Consider the following 22,961-nt stretch of genomic DNA (forward strand, 5'->3'; position numbering starts at 1 on the left):
AATCTCCATTGCCTAGCTTTTTCTACTCTTCTGCCTTGGAACCCATGCATAGTACTGATCCTAAGTTTGGGGGAGGGGGGGCAGGATTTTTAAAGATGACTTGCCCAGGGTCATACAGCCAGCCAGTATCCAGGCTACATCTGAGTTCAGGTCTTCCTGGCTCCAGGTGCATAGCCCTACCCACCGGTCCCAGTTACTTCGTGAGTTCACACAGCCACAAAGAAAATGCCTTTCTTTGCATTTCTCCTTAGTGAGGGCGATGAAGCTGTGGTCCCGCCTCCCGAAGAGGCTGTTCCAAATCCCTCAGGCTGTTAGTGCCGCCCCCACCAAAAGCCAAAACAAGGCAAATTCATATTCTTCTACTTATTTGCCCGATCTCCCTCGGAATGTGAGCTCCCTGAGGCTAAGTTCTGCACTGTTGTCTTTGTCTTTGTCCCAGGCCCTCAGCACAGGGCAGGGTCCTCCATAAATTCCCCCCGGGGAGGGGAGACCCCCCCATTGGGTTGAACGTGCCGTTCATATCGGAATTAGTGACTGGGGGGGGGGGCGCCCGAGGAAGCAGCTGACCTTTTCTTCCAAACTCTCCCTCTCTCCCCTCAGTTCTAGATTTGTTGCCATGTTTTCTAACCCTTTACCTTTGGTCATAGAATCCAAACTAAGTATCGGTTTTTGAGCAGAAAGGAAATACGGGCTAGACAATGGGGGTGAAGTGACTTGCCCAGGATCACACAGCTAGGAAGTAGGAGGTCAAATTTGAACTGCGAACCTCCTGTCTCTACGCCTGGCTTTCTATGCTCCGAGTCACCTGGCAGCCCCTGTTGCAATATATTTTAAACACATTTTCCTCCCTGGCCGAGCTGTGCGAAGGCACCGCTTTGCTCCGCGGTGCCGAGAGCCCAGGGCTCAGAAGCCGGGGCCCAGAGGCAGCGCTGCCTCCTCCTTCAGCTCCGTTAGCCGCTGGACAGCTCCCTGAGCGGGCGTGGTCACACCGAACTCCATTTCCCAGAAGGCTCCGAAGTCTCAGCTCCGAAACATCCGGATGCTACTTCCGGTGCCTACCACGTGACTTTGCCGGCTGCACCATGGCGGAAGCGGAGAAGGTGGGTATTCTGAAAGTGTCTTAGGGGCCTCGCCCTGCGGAGGCCTCCTTTGGTGGGGGTTCTGCCTTGGTTGGGGCCCTACGGAAACCCAGGGGCAGGCGGGGAGCGCCCCGTTTTCTGCCGGACGCGGCCCCCAAGCCCACTATAAAGTCACTTCTGGGACGGATGCAGTCCGGGGGTGAAGAGTAAGAGTGCTCCAGGCATGAGGCACAGCCAGTGCAAAGGTGCAGAGACCAGAGATAGAATGTTCGCTTCGCAGTGGCTACAGGGGAGGAGCCAGTGGGCCACTGCCTGGAAGGGAGAGGAAGTGATTTTATTCTCCTGGAAGGGTATCCTTCACCAGATACGGGTGTGCTGGAGTACTTCGGAAACAGGGCTGGGTGGAAGAAGGGCACTGGGCATCTGTGCTGAGATAGGCAGCAAGTGGAGTAGATAGAGCTGGGGCATGGGGCCAGGGAGACCTGGGTTCGAATTCTGACACACACAGGCCCTCATTAGCTAGGTGCCTTGCACAAGTCACTCCAAGCCTCAGTTTCCCCATCTGAAAAACGAGTCGTTTGGATTGGAGAACTAGAAATCCCCAATCCTGTGAGAGAGCTCGGTAGCGGTAAGGGGGGAGGGGAACACCCTCCTACGAGCAGCCCACCCGGATCAGCACAATTCCCCAGCGTCCAAAGCTGGCTTTGTTACTTTGTATCTCTGTTCTCTCCTTTGTGCCTTGGATACCCCGTGACGGGTCCCTCCCCCACGGAGGGTGAGTCTCCCCGAGGAGCGTCGGATGCCTCTAAAGGAGGCTGGCCTGAGGCTTCCACCGCCTTTTACCTCCCGGCTGACTGGCTGGCCTTGCCTCAGTGTCCCCGACATGCCTCTTGGTGCGGCCTGTAGCCTCCTTCCAGGCTCTAAAGCCTCTCGGGATGCCCCGCTTCCTGGCAGCTCTGCAGAACAGAACGGGAGCTCCCCGCCCCCACTCTGGCCTTCCCGTATTCTTAGAGGAGGTGCTGGATAGAACTCGAAGGAGCTTCCAGGAGGGCAGCAAGCCAGGCCGGGAGGCCTCCTTCTGCGGAGGGCAGAGGGCGGGGGTCCAGCCAGCGGGTGCCCCCCCAGCTCCAGGTGATCCTCTCCGGGAGCTCCGCTGGGTCTGTGCCTTGCACCCGGGGCCATTCCCCTCATGACTGTCTGAGGCGAAGTGCAGCCTGAGGTTGGCCACCAGCCTGGGCTGGGTATGGGTGCCGCGGGGTGACCCCCAGGCCCCTCCCTGCAGCCCTGAGAGGCGGGGCTTTGAGCGTCCCCATTTTAGAGCCCATGAAACTTCAGGGTGGGGACCAGAGGCAGAGCTGGAGCTCAGACCACCCTGCTCTGTCCCGGGCACTCAGCGTTGGGCAGGGGCAGACCCGGCCTCCCGGAGCTCCTTGTCTGTGAGGAGAAGACTGAGGGCCACCCAGGAGCAGTTTTTCCTGTGGGGCGTCTCTACCTGACGTGAGTGCTGAGGCCAGAGTGTTTGCAGGATCCCCCTGGACCGAGGCACCAGCCTGGGCTCTCCATGTCTCCCCCCCACAGCTGGGGTTACAAGCGTGAGCATCGGCCCTGGAGCTGCCTCCGTTCTGAGAAGGGAACATGACACACCTGGAGGGGACAGCAGCGAAGAGTGGCTGGGGAGAGGCTGCCTGAAGAGAGCTGAGCCAGCAGCCAGGGAGAGGGGGTGCTCCGGGGCCAGACAGCTGCTGAGGCATTGCCTGGAGAGCTCTGGGAGCTGCCAGGGTGCTTCTTTGACTCTTTATACTTGTGGTCCACTGGGATTTTCAAATCCTCTTCACATCCTCTTGGCCTTGACCTTTGGAACCAAGACGCTAGATTGGATGTTTTGTTATGTTTCATCCTGGTAGGTTCTTATCCCCGGTGTTGGCTGTTCTTTCCTCCTCACTGTGAGGCACCAGCCCAGAGAATAAGCGGATGGCCAAGCCTTTGGCTGAGTCATTGGGAGCTGTGAAAGGCTCCGGAGAGAAGAGAGCAGCGGGGTGGCAAGAAGCCTGGGACAAGGGTCAGACATCGAGCAAGGCACAAGGCTCCTGGCACAGGCCCCACCGCCGGGCTCCGGGCCCTGAAGGAGACCCAGCATACCTCGGGAGTTCGGCCCAAGCCGCCCCCCACCCCCACCCCTCCCAGGTGGCTGAGGAGAGCCAGGCTGCTGTGGGATGGAAGCAGCAGAGTTCCCAGGCTGCGCCCTGGAATGCAGGCCCCTCCCACGGGGAACGCACCGGAGTGACTCCACAGCCACGGGTGGCCTTGAAAGACCAGAGCTGGAGGATTCTGGGCCGTGGGAGAGTCTCGAGGGAGCCCCTTGGGGTTCCCAGAGAGGCCCCCGGGCTCCGCACCAGTGCAGCCCTGGGGAAGTTCCAGTGAAGGGATTCCCTTCCTCTTGGCTTTTTCTTTGAGAGGCTGACCAGGAAAGGAGGGCTTTCCCCAGAGCTGTAATGCCGCCCCTTTTTATTGGGAATTGAGGAAACCGAGCCAGATTAGGGGTGGGAGGTTGGGGGGGAGATGATGGCTGACATCCACACAGCGTCCTGTGTGCCAGCCTCCTCCCGCAGCCCTTGCTTCATTCTCCCGACTACCCTGGGCAGAGCAGCTCTTGTGCTCCCCATTTCACAGATGAGGAAAGGGAGACAGACTTGCCAATCACAGCTATTGAGGATCCCAGACAGGATTTGGACTCCTGACTCCAGCCTGGGCGCAGGGCCACCCACCGTCTGCCTAGCCTGGCTCTTGTGCCTCCACCCCATTTGGTTGTGGCTTCATCTCCCCCACGACCTGGTCCCCAAACCCTGAGAGTAAATCCGGGAGTCCACCCTGGGGCTGGCCAGAGGGGCCGTTTGGGTGCTGAGCCCCTGTGGGAGCCGGGAGGGCGAGGGAGGGAGGGCGGGAGCGCCTTGGACGAGGCTTCCTTCCACTGTCAGCAGATTAGCGGGACCTTTTATTGCTATTGATAACTCTAAGTACATTAAGGAAGTCTTCATTTTGCTGACCTGGGAGGCCGCTACCACCCGCATCAGCACATTCCGCCTCGCGGGAACAGGTGAGAGATGAGCAGACGGAGCAAAAGCAATTCTTGCCCTTTTTCTTTTTGCCCGGGACAGCGAGATTCATTGTCTGATGGCAGGGAAGAGGGGCCTTCCAGGCAGAGTTAGAGAGGCCAAAGCAGGTCAGGTGGCGTTTTGGGGGCGTTTCTCGGGCACCTCTGGGGGCTCAGGCAGCCAGGGGTCTTCTGTGCCCCTCCGTACTCAGGGCGTCCCTGGCAGGGAGGCCTCGAGACCCCCGTGTTCTCCGGCTGCCCTGGCCAGGGCTGACGTGCCTCTGAGACACTGAGGGCCCGGCATTGGGGAAGGAAAGTTCCTGGATCCTGCCCGGCTGGTGCTCTTCGGGGCTTTGGTGGCTGACTGGTGTTTGGCCATGCCGACCCTGGGAGCCGAAAGGTACCCCTCGTGCCAGCGAGGAAGCAGGGCCGGGTTCTCCTGTGTTCTCCACGCCGGTCCCAGAAGGGGCTCAGAGGGCAGGGGCTATCCTTGTGGTCGGCTCTCAGGCCTTCTCAGCGTCTCACCATGCTAATGCGGGTCATGATCGCCAAAAACAAATAAAAGGAAGCAGGAGGTGGGCGAAGGGCCTCATTTCTCCATTTCTCAAGTCTGTTATTTTTCTTCTGTTTATTCAGCCATTCATTTTGATTGACACTTTTATCTCTTTCTCCTTCCTTCTGAGGTCGCCCCTTTCCCCTGCCCACGAGCACGGCAGGATTCCACAGCCAGAGCTCCCGGCCAAGGGCTAACCAATTTTTACCCTCTGATTTTTTTCCAGGATGTATCTGTGGAAGAGTCTACAGATGAGTCTGAGGTAAGTCCGACCAGAAACCCTCCAGGCCCCCCCACCCGGTCTGCACCCGGGCAGCTGGCATAGCGGCATGAAACATTTTCTGTCGTCTGTTTGCTCGGCCTTCCCTAAAGTCTCCAGCCATTCAGAGAAGCAGCATTTAATGAATGTGCCCTGCCTGTGCCCCGGCCCTCTGCTCAGCTCTGAGGGTTCCAGGAAAGGCAGGACACCCCCCTCCCCCAGCTCTCCAGGGGCTCATGTCCTAAGGGAGATGCCATGGAAACAGCTAGGTGGGCGCCACACGTGTTCAGAGGAGGCGAAGGGCCTCTGCCAGGGAGACGCCTTCCATGGAAGGAGGGGTTCAAGCTGAGTCTAGGAGGAAGGCCTGAGGGCGGCCAAGAGACCGAGGCAAGGAGGGAGGACCCCCATGCTGGGCATGCCAGAGCCAGGGCTCCAGGGGCTTTTTGCTTGGAAACATGCCCCTCCCCACTCCCCACTCCCCTCCTGATCCAGTTCATTAACAAAATGACCAACAAAGGGCTAAACACGCTCTCAGCAAAGTTGATTAAAAGCTTCAGAGAGGGTGGCTGAGTGGCTCAGTGGATAGAAAGCCAGGCCTGGAAGACAAGATCTGGGTTCAAATTTAGCCTCAGACATTTTCTAGCTATGTGACTGTGAGCAAGTCACTTAACCCCCATTGCCTCACCTTTTGCTGTGGAACCGATTCCAAAATTAATTCTAAGAAGGTTCTAAGAGACTTTTCATTGACTTTGGATGAATCCATTTTTAACAATTTTTGCTAGCGCTTTCAAAGCTTGAGGTTCTAGTTGTTGGGGTCTTCGAGCCAGAGATGCTGGGGGTCACCGTTGCCCCAGTCTGCAGCCTCTTGTAGCCTCTCCCAAGCTCTTCTCTACCCTGGAGCTGTGTGGGAGGAACAGAGAGAATCAAACAGAAACTCCTCAGTACAAATCAGGCTATGCCTGGCATGGTGGAGATCCTGAGTCCTAGAAGTCCAGGCTGGTGGAGGCTTCGGGCCCAGCACGTCTTGCCAAGCTGCTCAGACGTCAAAGAGAGGCCTGGTGGCAGACCCCGACTGTTGTCATCCAGTCTACGAGCCTCCTCGCTGCCCCGACTGTAGGCTGCCTGATGTTTGTGGACGTAGCAATTCCTAAACCCTCCTCTAAAGTGTCCCCAGAGGTCCCAGAGGTGCTCAAGTCTGAGCCTGGGCTGGGCACCCATTGACGGGGCTCGCAGTTTTGGAGGTGAACAGCTAACTGACAGGTGACTCCTTCAGCGCCCAGGAGGGAGACTCGGCCTGTCAGAACTCTGAGGCAGGGATGAGCCAAATGCTGAAGTGCGGCTTTGCGTGGTCTCTCTGGTTGGAGGGGGATAACAATAGACTCTCGGTAATTCCGTGTGCTTTCCGGAGCAGTCAGGAAAGGTGGGCTTCCTGGGCCGTCCTAACCTGCTCTAGAGGACACGGTCCTTGTCCTGCCTGGTGTACAGTGTAGGCTGCTACCGCTGCAGCCTTGGAAAGCCCCCAGAGGTGTGCTAGTGACCCAGGATGTTGCAGCACCAGCCGTTTGCTTCCTGCTGCCTTGTTATCCCTCTCTGGAAGAGTGTGGGGGGGCTTTCCGAGGCTGTAGCCATGGAGCCCGTTTCTCTTCCCCTTCCTGATGGAGATGTTTGGGCCTCTCTTGTTGAATATATCAGAAAATGTTTCACTTTCAGTGATGAGAACTATGGAGTTAACCCACAGGCCTGTAGAAGTCAGTTTTGTTATTTGATCCTTCCAACAGCTCATGGGGGTAGAGAGGGCATTCTTCTTTCCATTTTACAGATGAGGAAATTGAGGCGTGGGAGACCTACATTGACCCAACAGGGGGTGGAGCCTAAATTCAACCCTCGTTCTTCTGACCCCAGCTGCAGAAGTCGTTTTTGTTGTGACCCATCCCTTAGTTTTCCATTGAAGATTTTTCCTCTTTCTTCCTCCTGGCACCTGTTTTAATTCGTGCCAATCTTCAGTTGTTTGCATTCATTTTACCTAACCCTGTTGCATCCAGGCCCTTGAACCAATGGGCTATTTTCATCCTAAATGATGCAGAAAGGCAGAAGAACCAGGTGCGCATTGCCTGGACATCTGACTCGCTTGCAGGGCCGAGCCCAGGAATGGAAACACAAATAAATTTCTCGAGCCCAGCCGTAAAAAGCAGAGCAGTAACCTGGGTCACTTTGGTCCCCAGCCCAGGCTCCACAGAGTTTATTATGGTTTCGCGATTTTAAGAAGTTCGGAAAGCTCCTTCCTTTTGTTGGTGCTGTTGTTAAACCATTTCTCCTTGAACTTTCTCATCTCCCTTTTATACTGAGTCAACGGTATAATATTTTATTAGTGCAAACAAGCTGTAAATCAGTTTTGCCTTCACCGGGGAAGAGCAGTAGCCAAAGGACAGATGTAGCACACAGTAGCTCCTCGCCAAAGCCGTCTCGGGCTCTGACGGTCTCTCCTCACTCATGAAAGGAGTCCAGAAGTTGCCGTGATGAGCAGCTTCTCCGGAGGTTGGGAGCCATCTTTGCCTCAAGAACCAGCCCAGGGAGCATCCGACGGGGACAGTTCCTGAGGCTAATCCTTAAGCATTTCTCCAGCACTCATTTAGGGAGGGTTTAACAGCGAGAATGCTGAATTTAATAGAGAAAATGGTTCCTCTAAGCATTTAGCTTTGCTGGATCGTGGGAGGGGCTGGTATTTGTTAGGGGTTCCCTTTCAGCTCTCGTGTTTCTTTTTCACTCCTTTTCTCTTAAGTCATTTGAAGTTTCTTGGGTTAATGTAGTGGAAAGAGTAGAGGCCTTGGACTCGGAAGCCCCGGGTTTAAGTTTCAGCCTCACCACTTTCCCTCTTTGTTAGAAGCCCCTTGGCTCAGTCCTGTAACCTCTAGGCCTCATTGGCCTCTTCTGGTGCTGGTTCCTGCCAGCTCCCCTTTGGTAGGCCTACCTTTCAGAGTGGGAGGACCTCAGTGGACTTTTAGGTTTCCCGAACTATATTGGGAAAAGAATCTCCACCCACCCCCCTGGACCACTTGTCAGCCAGCCTTTGCTAGAAGACTTCTGGTGAAGGGAAGCCCCCACCTGCAGAGGAAGCCCATTGGGCTTACTATGGAAATGCTCAAATGGTCTTTTTTTTTTTTTTTTTAAACCCTCACCTTCTGTCTTGGAATCAATACTGTGTATTGGCTCCAAGGCAGAAGAGTGGTCAGGGTGGGCAACAGGGGTCAAGTGACTTGCCCAGGGTCACACAGCTGGGAAGTGACTGAGGTCAGATTTGAACCCAGGACCTCCTGTCTCTAGGCCTGACTCTCCATCCACTGAGCTACCCAGCTGCCCCCACAAATGGTCTTTTCATTGAAGGAGATGCTCCTTTCCATGATTCAGTTTGTAGCCCAGGCCTAGCCCATGTCCACCCTCTGTGGCTCTTGTTCACAGTCTTTCCCAGGTTCTTCCTCTATTGCTGTTCTCTGGGTAGGGATGCCAGCTGAGCACGTGAACTGAGCGCATCCCGAGATGAGCCGACCATGTTTCCTCATTTTGCCCCAAGACTAGCCCACATTCTCCAGCACTACATTTCTTGGATGACCTCCTTGGCTCCAATTGCCTTCATAGTCACATGTTTGGAATGTGTTGCTTCTTGGAGCTGTGGCTCATTTGTTCCCAGAGACCAAACATTCTATGACGCCGAGCCATAGGGAGAGCGTGGCCAGTAAAAATACAGTCCTTTGTTTCCGGTTTGGAGGTTCTCCAATCAGAACCCCCCACCAGTCCCTGAATTCAATCTGTTTTGTTGTTTTTTTTTAAAAAAACCCTTAACTTCAGTGTATTGGCTCCTTGGTGGAAGAGTTGTAAGGGTGGGCAATGGGGGTCAAGTGACTTGCCCAGGGTCACCCAGCTGGGAAGTGTCTGAGGCCAGATTTGAACCCAGGACCTCCTGACTCTCAATCCACTGAGCTACCCAGCTGCCCCCCTTAATTCAGTCTTAGCTCAGTGTCTTTTTTCTGTTTGTAATATGCAGGCAAGAGAGACACACACAGACACACACTTGTAGGCTGAACTCATTGGATGTTGCAGCGTGGACAGGAGCCCCCTTTTTAAAAAAAGATCTCTGGTTATTTCTTTGGGAATGGGTTGGCTCTGCTATCTTGAATGACTTTTAAGTATGTTCCCTAAATGTTTGTGGATCTTTCCTACCTTCCATCTGTTTCCTGTCATTCCCCTGTTCAACCATAAGTGCCCTGGGATTTTACCCAGTAGAATCTCTTGCCAAACTTCACTTGCATTCTCTCCAGTGCTTCTCTCTGTTTTACAGAGTGATATTGCCCATCACCTTCCATCATCCTTTACCAAAAGATTTTCCACATGAGTTTGTAGCTGCCATGTCTGCCTGGCCTAAGGGTCACACTTCCCGACCAGGGTCCTTGTGAGATCCCTTTGCCCCCATCAGTATGGCAGTTGTTTTTTGTCAGTTATGTTTTTTGAGAAATTATATTAATCATTGGGCCCGTTCTTCCATCTATACTCAATTTTCAGTAGCATTTTTAACATAAAATTGGAGTTGTTTTAATCATAGACCGTATTGTTTCCCTCATTTTTGTCCTTCTAGCTTTGTCCTAGCTTGGTGTAGTGGATAGGGTGAGTTTGGGACTCGGGGTGTAGAAGATCTGAGTTCAGATCCTACCCCTGAGCCTTAAAAGCTGTGTGTCACTGCTCACCTCTCCTCACCTCAGGCTCCTTTTCTGTAAAATGAGAAGCTTGTATAAGATGGTTTCTAAGGAATCCTCCAGCTCTTAATGGGTCATCCTTTAATATCAGTTTTTATCTTTGCTTTGATTGGTCATCATTGATAACTGATTCAAGAATGTTTTCCCATCAGTAATGAATGATTTTCTATCTAGTAGCATATAATTGCCTACTTCCTTTTTGGGTACTTTGGTGCTCCTTGTCTGCTTCAGTTTCCTCAAATGTAAAAAGAGGATGATAACCATAGCCTGTGCCTCATGAGATCATATTTGTAAAGCACTTAGCACAGGGCTGGTACCTAGTAGGTGCTTAGTAAATGGTTGTTCCCTTCCCTTTCACTCTGGCTAGCATATTCCTGTTTTTTTTTTTTCCCTCAAAGAAAGTGGTTCCTGTTCCATAGGCACTTTGTAGTTTACAGGTCTTGGCCGTTTCCCCTTCTGTATTCCGAATCCATGTTTTCCTTGATAATTTTCCACTGGCCTTCCCCATTTATACCTTTGCATGGAAGTCAGGCGCCATTAAAGTATTTGTGGATTTCCCTCCGAGGGCTGTAAAGGTCTCCATTTCATCCTATTCTGCGTGCATGTTGGTGCATTTGCTGCATTTACTTCTGTGCTGGTGCTTTTTATAGACACCCTTAAAGCCCTGAATCATGAGATGACCAAATGCCTCCTGGAGGGACATTTCCTGTTGCCTTTGGGCATGTGATAACACCCAGGACGCCCCCACCTCTAGTCCCTCCATGGAGCCTCTGGCATTCTTCTGAAGTCTTCTGTTCTGTTTGTAGGGAGAATGTGAAGATGGAGAGTATTCGTAGCTCTTCTGTTCCTTGGCCTTTGGCCACCTGAAGCATCAGCAACTAAGTGAGAGTGTAGAAAGGCCAAAGTCTGTGGGATTCCTAGAGCTTCTGCCTCTTTCGTCCTCACTTGGCCATCATCATTGCTGCAGAAGCCAAAGGGGTAGCCCAAGGCTGAGGGCCACTTTGTGCACATAGTAGGTGCTCAGTAAATGTTCACTGAATGAATGGATAGTCAGGCCCAGCTGACCAGGCTCCCGGCAGAGATATCCTCAAAGCTTCGTCGGGTCCCCTGGCCTATGGTAAGACCAACTGAAGATTAGCTCACGTTAAGCTGCCATGAGCAGTGCCAAGACCAGACTCTCAGCCTTCACTTCATGGTGCCACTAGCCAGAACTGAAAGTTTGCTGACATGTCTTCTTTTCCAGAGCCCAGAGCCCAGGGCCTTCTCCGTACACCTCAAGACCTTAGGGGTGAACTTGGCAGGGCCTTATTTGTCAGGGTTCTCAGATAAAGCCTAAATTGTCCTCTTTGAAAGTCTCCCTTTTCCCAAGAAGTTTGGCATTACATAATCATGTATTAACAACGCTTATTGTTTCAAATAACTTGGAGTCCTGCGGTGAAGGTACAAGTCACTGTATGTTCCTGCATTTTCTAGCTTATTTTTCTTGAAAATATACAGTCCAGTCCCTTCATTGCATATTTGTAGTTCTCGTAAATGGATTTCTCAGTTCAGTGTGAGCTATAACTAGACCCACTCATTCATAGATTAGAAGTGATTTAAATAACATACAGGGAGGCTGGCGATCAGAACGTCCATCTGCCACGGCCTCTGCTAGATAATCTGATTTCAGAAAGTACAGCTTGTTTGGTTTGCTGATGAATTTCCCCACTCAGGATTTCTCTGCCCACTGACTGCTCATCTGAATGAGTCTTCAAAACAAATCCCCGAACAGAGGTGAGCAAGTCCAATTTGGCATCTGTGGGTGCAGTGGATGGACAGGTTTTTATTAAATCCAAGTGGACTGACAAAAGAGCTGAACCCATTTCAAATAAATGGATATGCAGTTTGGGCTGAATTTTAAATTTCTTTCGAAATACATAGTTACTTCCAGTTTCATCCGCTGGCTGGCGAGTGACTATCTCCCTTGTTTAGCTTTAAATGGAAGTAGGAGAGAATGCCAGAAACCAAACCCCAAACCTGTTCATCAGAAAACTGCCTCACAAAATCATTTTTCAGTCTGAACCGCTCATGTGCAGAGTATTGTGAATCATTTATTGAAACTCAGATGGATTCTTTACATGCATTAATTTTAAAAAACAAATTTGCAGCAATGAGCTGCTCAGATGCTCGTGTATACATTGGGATTGACCGTCAAGAAAAATGGAGTGTGGCTGATCCCACTCTTCCCTGCCTGTGAGCAAAATGGGCCGTGGATTAAAAAGCTGCTTCTTTCGTTTAATGAACTATTAATATTAACAAGTTGTCCTGATTAGTGTGTCTGGGTTGGAGGGTGTGGGGCACATTCCTTTTACAGCATACATTATACCAATTTCTTAATAAACTGTGGGAAACTCAGCAGCAATAGACGTAGATGGGTTCTTTTAAAAAAATCTTTATGACAAACCTAGCAAACATCTATTCTCACATTCAGAAACTCAAACAGGGAAAAAGACCGGCACAGATTTTCACCACTTTCAGCTTTATGAAAATTGCACGTATTCCCCCTAAAACGAGAGTATCGATATTAGCGTGTTTGCTTCCCCTCTCCCTTCTGTACTTTTCCCTCTTCTGGACGTTTCCCCCAACTGTTGCTGCTTTAACTATTATTGGCATAATTGTATCCAGTGTAAATACTGTCATCTTTATTCTCTTTTCCCTTTGCCACCTTGAGTAAGGCCTCCTGTGTTTTTTCTTTTGTTAGTGATCCATTTCCTTAATAGCCCTTGTCTTTATATCTATCACTTTCTCCCTTCCCTGTGCCTGAGGAAACCATTCAGGCCAAAACACAGAACATAAGTGTCCTCATTGGACCGTCTGTGCATTATTATCATTAGTTGTTGGCCTCCTCTCTGCATGTTCGGTGGTCTCTGCTGGACTCTGTTGCCTCGAGTTTGACTTTCTAAGAGAGAACTTTTCATTTGAATTGTTATATCCCTGAGTGTTGCACCATCTGGTTTCTGCTCATTTCTTTCTCCATCCACTCATAGAAAACTGGCTGGGTGCCCCTGAATTGTTCACGCTCCTCGTTTCTTCCTGCACAGTGACACTCACACACCCTACTTCTTTTTGGCCGTTCTCCTGTCGTTTGGCATTCACTTTGGTTCTGTGGACTTTGATTTCTCTCTTTTCCCCGATCCCCGAGGAGAGGGGTCTAAAAAAAGGACAACAACAATTTTGTTAAGATCTCCAAATTGGAAAACGATACATCTGAGTGAACTGGATCCGAGGCTTTCCTTTGGCGTTCTATTCAGTCTGTTTTTATTTGAAATCTCTACGATATATTTTAAGACGTTTTCCTGTATGAATCCTGAAATATGCTAATAAATTCAGTTCTTCCTTGTTTTCCAGAAGCCCAGTGATTCTTACAGATTCTTTCTTTTCTCCGTCTACCAGCTATTTTATTTTTTTCTCTAGTCACAGAATGATAGATTTTAGGGGACCAGGAATTTGAATGGTAGCATTTGCCTCTCTGTTTTCACTGACCTTCATTTACTTAAGAGCTCTATTCTGAGAAGGCCCATAGTGTGGGCAGACTTGCTGAAGGGATCCCTCCCAAGCCTCTCTTCACCTTTAGCTGCCTCCCTCCCTCATCTTAGCTCTGTTTTTATTTTCTCTTTACTCTGCAAATAAACATGGGCCTGGCATGGTGGTTTTTTTTTTTTGTTTTGTTTTTTTGTTTTTTGCATTAGAATGAGGATGTGAATCAGACGTTCATTCTTCCTCCCCGAATTTCATATTTCAGTCCCAAAGAGAAGAAATGTTATTCGAGCTAGACCGAGAGGGGCCCTGGTCATTCAGTTCAGTTCACCAAACATACTAAAACATGCTTTGTGAGGTCCTGTGGCACAGGCTGAGCATGTGGAGAGAAAAGCGCCCCTGCGCCTGCCCTCTGGAAGCTGGGAGTCTAGAGAAAGAACGGAGATTCGGACGGCGGTGCGGGACAGTGTAGAACGGAGTAAAGGCAGCCGGTGTGCACGGCCTGAGGAGGCACCACGAACCTCCGGGCAGGGAGAGGGACACCACTTTCTGCCAGTTAACAAAGACCGAGCGAGGCTGCGGAGGAAGAGGAGGCTCTGTCGGGAGAGACATCCAGGTCTGGGGTTCTGGCTGGGGCGGACGGCCTGCCCGAAGGCCCAGGGCACAGTCATGGAGCAGCCTGCTTGGATTGCCATGAAGGGGCCGTAGAAAAGCGCTGCAGCCAGACTGCGAAGGGTTCTAAATGTCCGGCTCAGGAGTCATCCTGGAGGCACGAGGGAGTGTCGGGCTGGATGTGGTTTCCCTCGTGCCCCGCCTTGTATGAAGGAGGGCCGGGCAGCGGGGCAAAGAAGGCTAGATTTGAAGTCAGGACCCAGGTTCAAATTCTATCCCTGTCTTCCGTGTAACCTTGGGCTAATCTCTGCACCTGAGTTTCCCCTTCTGTAAATTGATGGCATTGCCTTAGATGGTTTCAAATTCCCGTCAAGATCTGAGTTTGAGACCCTGTAACTGAGCGGGAAGCGAGGAGAGTGCCCAGAGCAGCGGCCCAGGGAGCTCTGGCCACCGTTGGCACCTTCTTGTCTCAGAGAGTGGCCCAGGCTCGGGACATTTCTTTCTTAATAACCTTCTTAGAAGCAGGTTTGGAGGCTGCCTCTGTTACCCTCAGGCCAGGCTGCCTCTCGGGGTAGGTGCATACTAAATGCTTGTGGCGGGACTGGCTTGCTGTCATGGAGGGGGAGTCAGTGGACCGTGGCCCCATCGAGCCTTGGCCAAGAATGAGGGAGGAGCTCTGGGGAGCCAATTTCCAGGGTTTCAAGCAGAGAGGGCTGGGCCGATGGTGGTGCTTCCTGAGGAAATCTCAGGAGGAACAGAAGTGGGTGAGTTCATTTGGGGTCCTGCTGGAGAAGCCAGAAGGATTCCCCGAGGACTAGATCACCTAGTGCGAGTCTCTGTTGTCCTCTGTGGCACTGACCGGGCCAGGCCGCCGAGATGACCCGTGCAGGGGATACTTCATCAGGGGACGCATTGGTCAGCGCCACCTTTCACAGTCCTGGCCATCGAGCCCCACACCTCGCGTCCACCGTCTCGTGAAGACTGAAGCCAGTCGTGATGCTCCCAGTTTGTCACTGCCTAATTAGGCAGGCTGGGTTGATCCTGGATCCTCGAAAGTTCTCTTCCTGGCAGCTTTTGGGGAGCCCGCGCGATGGAGGGAGAACAGGCCTAACGGGGCTGAAGGATGAGTTAGTGACGCTATTTTTTTAAAGGGTCACTTTTGATGACTGCTGCGCGCAGTGTGCCGGCCGTCGTTCAGTCTGCCTGACAGCCTGGGCTGCGTTTGCTTCTGACCGCCTGGGAGGGACGAGCGCGTCTCCCTGCGCAGCCCCCAGACAGGCTGCCAGCAGGAGAGCCGCCGCCTCACTTCCTTCCGTCGGCTCTCGTGGCCTTCCGAACCTCAGTCTTTAATAGAGAGAGTCGCAGGCATCCGTGTCATCATCATTCTCTGCTTTAGAATATGCCCGAGTTCTTCCCAAAGAGCCCCGTGGATTTAGTAAATCCCCACAGAATGGCATCAACAGGGGAGGAAAAGAGACCTGTGAGCTATCTTGGGGCTTTAATCTGTCCTTGACATTCCCACCACCGGCGATTGGGCAGGAGAGATGGGTCTGGCTTAGGGAGAATCCCGCTTCCTGGGCTGGTGACACACTTTGTTTACGAGCCTTGTATTTCTTACAGATGCTGGATTGTCCGTAATGTCTTCGGGATAAGAGCCGGCGGTAGCCGGGCCTTTTCCCTTCCCTGTTGGAAGGTTTGCATTTAAGGGGAAAAAATGTCTTTATGACCCAATGAATTCCAGCTTAGTGTCTTTGTTTTTATTTAGTGGGCCTCCAGTGCATCTCAGGGATGATTTAACGCAGATTAGCAAGTTAATGGTTTTTAGATTTTAGCTCCCCAGTAACGTGAAGGGTGAAAGTAGGGAGGGAGGCTGGCGTGGGCTATCATGGAAAGCCTGGAGCTTCCTTCCAACCTCACCAGGGATAGCTTCAAGGTTTGTGAATTCTCTCTTTGGTCTTGCTGTCCTCTCCTGTGACTGCATGAGAGATTAATTAGATCCATTGATAAGATAGTAGGCTTGACCTTGTTCTTGGCACTCCCCAAATGAGTGAGCTCTGCTTCTGATTTCAGCAAACCCAACCTGCCCTTGATTTGGGCAGGAGAGCCAGAACTTGGGATGATGGTGGACTTGCTGCCCCCTTTCCAGCCTGTGCTCCCTCCATCTTCTTTGCTCTCCATTTTCCTGCTCACTCCTGTCCCGACCTTTGGACCTTCCATTGAGTTTAGCTTTTGGTCTTCATCTTTTCCCTTTCCCTGAATCCTTTGTTCTCTCTTCCCTTTGGGAAGTCTTGACTCCTGCGGCAAGTGCTCAGTCTCATGATCACCAGCTCTTTTGCCTTGGAGCTCATTCTGAATTGAATAGTAGAGCCAGGGTGGGCAGCATTGGGGTCAAGAATGTATTTGAGGGGGCAGCTGGGTAGCTCAGTGGATGGAGAGTCAGGCCTAGAGATGGGAGGTCCTGGGTTCAAATCCAGCCTCAGACACTTCCCAGCTGGGTGACCCTGGGCAAGTCACTTGACCCCCATGGCCCACCCTTACCACTCTTCCACTTAGGAGCCAACACACAGAAGTTAAGGATCAAAAAAAAGAATGTATTTGAGCATCCTGCCTTCCACCAGCCTGGGCACTTCTCCAGTCCTTAGCTGTTTCTGATTTAAGTCAATAAGTATTTGTTAAGCTCCATATATTGTTCTGGTGCTGTGGAGGAGAATACACGAAAATGAAGCAATTCTGACTCCCGAGGAACTTCTGGCCTGATGGGAAAAGTCACAAACATAGAAAAACATGTCCAGTAGGAAGGGAAGAAATGCAAAGAGGGACATGAAAGACTATTTGGGAGGGAAGGATACAACAGAAAAAAGAGGAGTCTGTGGATTGTCCACATGAGGATTCATTTCCAAACTGTACTTGTTACTCAGTCCTTTAATTGTCACCTTGTAGGCCATGCTGTCCTGGAGTTTCTTGGCAAAGATACTGGAGTAGTGGGTCATTTCCTTCTCCACTGGATTAAATGACTCGTCCAGAGTCACACAGCTAGTAAATGTCTGAGGCCAGATTTGAACTCAGGTCTTCCTGGCTCAGCTCACTATCTACTGAGCCATCCAGCCGCTCCCAAAATTACAGAGGTAGCTCACGTACCCAGAGATCCTTTATCCTAACCCCTACAATTGGAGATAGACGAAACCTAGAACTTAAGTAAATGAATCTACTTTTTAGGAGATGCCACAAAGTTTATACATCAAAATTCATTCACTTTGCCTTCTGGAGACACTGATGTGGCAACATATTTAAAAATAAAAACAGTCTCCTTTGTAATTTCTCTAGAAACATTCAGAACTCCTCTTTCAGCAGCCTAAAATGATACTTTTTCTTTAAGAAAGTAGGAATGAAGAACACAGGTTAAGGCCTTCCTTTGAAATGGAGTAAAAGCGGCTGTCAGACAGATGGCATTATTGCCTTCCCATGCAGGGCCTTGACCTGTGGTCCAGAAAGAACTCAGTTGTGCCTGTTCTAGAAGGAAACCAAACTAGATTTGAACGAGATGTGTTCCAGATGCCTAGAAATGTTGCCTCAAGTTGCCCTGGGGCACAAAGTAGGGCCAGAAGGCCCAGGGGCCCGAGTCTGCTTCTTTGGACGTCTGTCTTTCCAGGCTAGAAATCTCTTAGCTATGGGTTTGGGTTAAATTCAATAAAATTGTTTCTGGCAGACGAGCCTAATTGCCAAGTACGTTATTAGCAGGATGGTTTTTTTCCTTTGGAACATTCAGATCTTTACTAATAGATCCCTGCTTTAGCGAGCAGCTCTAGAAGCTTGGATCTTGGGGTTTTCCAGCTTATAATACACTGAGAGTTTAGGAGATAGAAAAGAAGCTTCCAGAGCAGGCGGGCTTAACCTTTTTTTCCTTCTCTGTTTCCTGGATCCCTTCTGCAGTCTGGTGAAACCTATGGACTCTTCAGAACCCTATTTTTTCAGGGCACAAAATTAAATACATAGGATTACCAAGGAAACCATATTGAAATAAAGTTGTCAAAATAGAGATATTTTTAAAATCAAGTTAAGAGATCCTTTGAAATCTATCCTCAGGTTAATCCTGATCTAGGGGGCAGCTAAGTGCCTCAGGGGATAGAGAGCCAGACCTAGAGAAGGGAGATCCTGGGTTTAAATGTGGCCTCAGACACCTCTAGCTGTATGACCCTGGATAAGTCACTTAACCCCCATTGCCTAGCCCTTACTGCTTTTCTGCCTTGGAATCAGTACTTAGTATTGACTCTAGGATGGAAATTTTAAGTTTAAAAAAAAAAAAAATGAAAAGAAACCCTGATCTAGAAAGAGACTAGAACGCTTGCTAGCCTGCCTTTCAAGGAGAGAATAAAACTGTTAAAAGCCAGGGGGCAGCTGGGTAGCTCAGTGGAGTGAGTCAGGCCTAGAGACAGGAGGTCCTAGGTTCAAACCCGGCCTCAGCCACTTCCCAGCTGTGTGACCCTGGGCAAGTCACTTGACCCCCATTGCCCACCCTTACCAATCTTCCACCTATGAGACAATACACCGAAGTACAAGGGTTTAAAAAAAAAAAGCCACTCACAAACTCCATTTTAATAGCAATAATTAATGTGCTTATTATAGTGAATCTTACTAGTTCCCTGGGCTAGAATTGATAGGAAGCTACTTTACCAAAGAAATCTCTCATTATGCCTTAATTCAGACTAACCTTTCTCCCAGCCCAGTTAGTCAGGGACCCCCAGCTTTTCTTCAGCTGTAAGTGAGGAGTTTGGATGAGAGGCTGTGGGGAACCTTTCAGCTATCTGAATCCAGGAGCTAGATTCATTGTATTGAGAAATAAGTGAGGAATCCGAAGGGAGAAAGACGAGTTCAAATCCTGCTTCAGACACTTAACTAGCTGCGTGATTCTGGGCAAGTCACTTCACTCCTGGCTGCCTCGGTTTTCTCTTCTATAAAATGGGGATGATAGTAATAGCACCAACTCCCTAGATTGTTGTGAGAATCAGGTGAGACTGTACTTGTAAAGTGCTCCATAAAATATAAAGCACCACACAAATGCTATTATTTGTATCACTATTATATGTGGTTAGGCTTCTTAATTCAGTCATTGAGTGTGAGGCAAAGAGCAGTGTAGCCCAGGGGGCTGGAGTCCTTACTCTGCCCTATTTAATGGCTTTGGATCTTCAATAATAGTCCAAGACTAAGTGAGTCTTCCTGAACCTCAGTTTCCTCATCTGTAAAGTGGAGTCGCTCATGTGGAAAGCCTGCTAGGTAATTCTGTTTTCGTTGGTGGTTGTCTGTTGCTTCTCTTTTTATTGGCGTATAGAAATCACCCACGTTCCCACGGGCTGTTGTTGAGAATGGGAACAAGCACAGCCCTGGCTCTGAAGGATCCCTGCCATCAGGAAGAGTTGAGATTAGCAGATGAAGGCCCTGGCCTTGTCTCGAGTCCACCTGGAGGAAATGAGAAGCAGGAAGGGGCTGTTTTCCCTGCATGTTTTCTTCTCTCCTTTCTCTAAAAGAAATGATGGCCACTGAGCCTGTTTGCAGCGTGTAGCCCAGAGAGGGGGCCCTCCCGCTTCCTTGCTTGTGACTCCAAGTTCAGGGCGAAGGAGAGAGCTGGCTTTGTGAAGCCTCTTCAGGTGAGCGAGCGAGTGAGTGAGCTGCGCCCTGCTGAGAGGCCCAGGGCCTCCCTTCCCTTCTGGCCGGGCTTGTGGCCACAAGGACGGGCACTCTGAGCGCAGAATCAGGCTTCCCTTGAGGCCCGGCATCCTCCAGAGCGTTAGAGCAAAGTCAAGGCCCCTGAGGGGCTTTCCTGGTGCCTGGCACACAGTGGACACTGAAGAGATGCCCCTTGGCTTCATTTGGCTTTTCTCAGAAAACAGTCCTCCCCCCACTTCCATCCCACCCTCAATAGCATTTGAAATAAAGACAAAAACAACAGACCTCGCCGAGGTTTTGTTTGTCTGGGAGACGGAGGCCAAACCATTTGGCTTTCACTTAGTAGCAGCTCCTCGCTCGGTAATTGTTTTATTCATGTTTTCTTCACTATTAGCGATTCTACTTGAAACATGAAAATTGAACCAAATTATTTGTAGAAAAATAGTGCTTCCTCGCCATGTCCCCTAAGAGCCTCCCTCCGAGGGCTGACACGCGTTCTCTGCTGCGCTCACATCCTCCCTGTCACTTGCCTGAAATCTTTGGGCGCTGAGGCAGCTCTAATGGCTGCTGCTGCTAATGGCAGGCAGAGCTGATGCCCCTCGCCTGGCCTGGCTTGTCCTGGGTCCCTGCCCTGCGTTTGGCCGGGGTCTGGGAACGGAGCTGAGGAAACCTTCCCAGCAGGTGGGGGGCTTTCCATGAAGGCCAGGGAGGCTTCTGAGTGGAAGGTTGCCCGTCGCAGAAGACTTTTATCAGCCGCTTTGCAAGAAAAGGCTGTTCCTGGGAAAACGTAACAGGAGCAGCTTCAGTCCTCGTCATTCCGTCAGCGTTACCAGATTGTGTTGCCGTCATCGCCCCACGAGGACGTCGTTTCCAAAGAGCCAGAACAAAAAGCGATTGAAAATTGTCCCCCTAGACCCTGGCCCCGAGGGCCTCGGCCCTTTGTCTATGAGAAGGAAGATCCTCATTTCTTTGATTATTACAAATCAAAAGCTTTTGATCCAGCATCATCCTCACTGGCCAAGCTTGTGCTGTGCTGTTTTTAGGGTGCCAACACCCTGAACCCCCGGGCAGATGCGATTTCATGCTAGAGCGAGGCCTTCGAGTCTGCAGAGCTCTTCCCCAACAATCGCCCCCCAAGTTGGAGGATCTTCATTCAGGGAAGTGAGGCTCACAGTGAGGAATGGGGTCCCCCAGGGCCCGTCAGCGTCCTCGAGGAAGCGTTAGCTTGCTCCTGGGCAGGAAGGCGATGGCCAGGCTGGTCAGCAGACTGAGCTGCAGAGACGCCATCTTGCCAGCAAAGGTCTGTGAGGATGCTGGTGAATTGTGGTGCTGGAGAGGACTTCGGAGAGGCCTTCGGATGGCAAAAAGTCAAATCAGTCCATCACTCAATACTTAAAGAAATTCATTCGGATGGTTCAGTGGAAGGTCAAATACTGAAGGTGAAGCTTAAATACTTTGGTCATTAATGAGAAGGCAGGACTCGAGGGAGAAAACCCTGAAGGTGGGAAAGAGTGAAGGCCACAAGAGATGGGGATGGCAGAGGAGGAAGCAGGTGGACAGTGTTGTGGAAACAGTGAACGTGAACTTGGACAGAGGGAGCAGAGGATGGAAGGGGCCCGGCATGCTCTGGTTCATGGGGCCACGAAGGATGGACAGCAACACGCTGTGCGACTCACTCTGTTACCCTTTAACAGGGAAGCCTCAGTGCCCAGAGTCCCTGATGATGGTTTTCAATAGCTTATTGCTCTGGCTATTTAGAGTGAGCTGGCCTTGGGGTCACAGAGACCTGAATTCAAGTCTCCCCATGGATTCATTCTGACTGTGTGAGCCCAGGCAGGTGCCGTCCACGCTCAGGGCTTCCAGCGACGCTCACAGATCCAGATTTGTACTAGAGTTGGTGACCGGCCTCCGAGGAGGGTGTTTCCTCACACGGAGTTTCCCCGCACCGAATCCCTAATTAGGCAGAGCACGTTCTTGCCCTGCTAGTATAATCCCTAACGAGGGGTTCAGGACAGGAGCCCACACAGAAGTTCTCTCCTCACAGCTCCCCGGCACCTCCTCCCGGAGACTTCCCTAACCGCCGCGCTCCTCTGGTCGAGGGGAAGAGATTCTTTTAAAAAAAGAAATTGCCTTCTAACATCTGTAATGGCATAACGCTACTGATGTTGGTTTTGTCAGGAAAAGCTCAAGAAATATCTTTGCACGAGTGTTGTCTGCATCTCTTATTCTCTCCGTGAGAAGCTCGGAGCATGGGAACCCCCAAGTTCCAGGCTCAGTCATGCGGTGTGTGCGAGGCCTCCCGTATGTAATGTGTTAGCCCAGCTGCAGTGCTATTTGTTCAGTTATTTCAGTTTTCCTGACTCCTTTTGTGGTTTCCTCGACAGAGATCCTGGAGAGGTTTGCTCTCTCCTTCTCTAGTCCATTTGACGATGAAGGAACCAAAGCAAGCAGGGTCACATAGCTAGTACATGTCTGAGGCTGGATTTGAACTCCGAGTCCTCCTGATTTCAGGTGGGGTCTAATATAGCTGTGGCTCGCCGCATTCGACGTGTCCTCTCGTCTCCAGTTCTTTCACCTACTTTCTTCTTCTCACAGTCCCTCCTCTTCTCCTTTCGTGGGCTGACTTTGGAGGCAATTCCTGGAAGTCTGCACAGTGTGGTCGTGGGAGGCAGTGACTACTCTGTGACCCATTTCACTTCTGGCCCATTGGGTTCTCCTTGGAGGAGGAGACAGGGATGGTCTGCAGCCCTCACTCACCACAGAGGCAATGGCTAGAGTTGTGTCCATTCAGTCCAGTCCAACAAGTATCCACAGACTTCCTCTGTCCAAGTCCCTCTGCTAGATGCTGGCCTTTCTCTCCCTTCTGCGATGAAAGATATGGTTTGATTTAGAGTCTTGTTTGCAGAAGCTTGCTACTTCTCTTCTCCAGCCCTTGTCAAAGACACTTGGGATGCAAGCATCAGTTATTTTCCTAAACAGCATATGGGGACAGGAAAACAGGTGTATGGGCCATTTGTTAATATTTCTTTCTTTTGCCCTTTTCTGGTATTAAAAGTTTTATGAGGTGTCGCTTCTCATTTTCTTCTGACCTCCTTCTCTGTTAGGTTTTACAAATGAATTTATGATATATAAGTTTGTGTTGTCTGGCATTGCTATATGTCTTGGTATGGCAAAAAGATAATATATTTGTTGGCTAAGACAATTTATAGACTCTTATTCCAATGTCACTCAGTTTATAACAATTAAACTTCCTAAAAAGTAGTGGTAGGCCTGTCAGTTCTTCTATCCGTTTCTCATTTTGCATTTAAATAGGTCAGTTGGATTTTTCTTAGTTTGTATAATCTATTTATAAAAATTATATTATGACATTTATTTTGATCCCAGCTTACATTCTCATATCCACAAAATCTGAGCATACATTTATATGGAAATCCTTGATGAAAAT

At 50.4% G+C, this 22,961-nt stretch overlaps 1 protein-coding gene across 1 annotated transcript in view; it reads left to right on the top strand.

Moving 5' to 3' along the window:
• The first annotated feature begins 1,082 nt into the window (after window positions 1-1,082).
• VPS41 (VPS41 subunit of HOPS complex) overlaps window positions 1,083-22,961 on the top strand; it is a 164,958-nt gene continuing 143,079 nt past the window's right edge. The window contains exons 1-2 of the mRNA XM_044675398.1: window positions 1,083-1,100; window positions 4,950-4,985. Coding sequence (XP_044531333.1) covers window positions 1,083-1,100; window positions 4,950-4,985 — 54 coding nt within the window. The remainder of the gene's footprint in view (window positions 1,101-4,949; window positions 4,986-22,961) is intronic.

Source organism: Gracilinanus agilis, chromosome 1, assembly GCF_016433145.1.
Source record: "Gracilinanus agilis isolate LMUSP501 chromosome 1, AgileGrace, whole genome shotgun sequence".
Taxonomy (NCBI): domain Eukaryota; kingdom Metazoa; phylum Chordata; class Mammalia; order Didelphimorphia; family Didelphidae; genus Gracilinanus; species Gracilinanus agilis.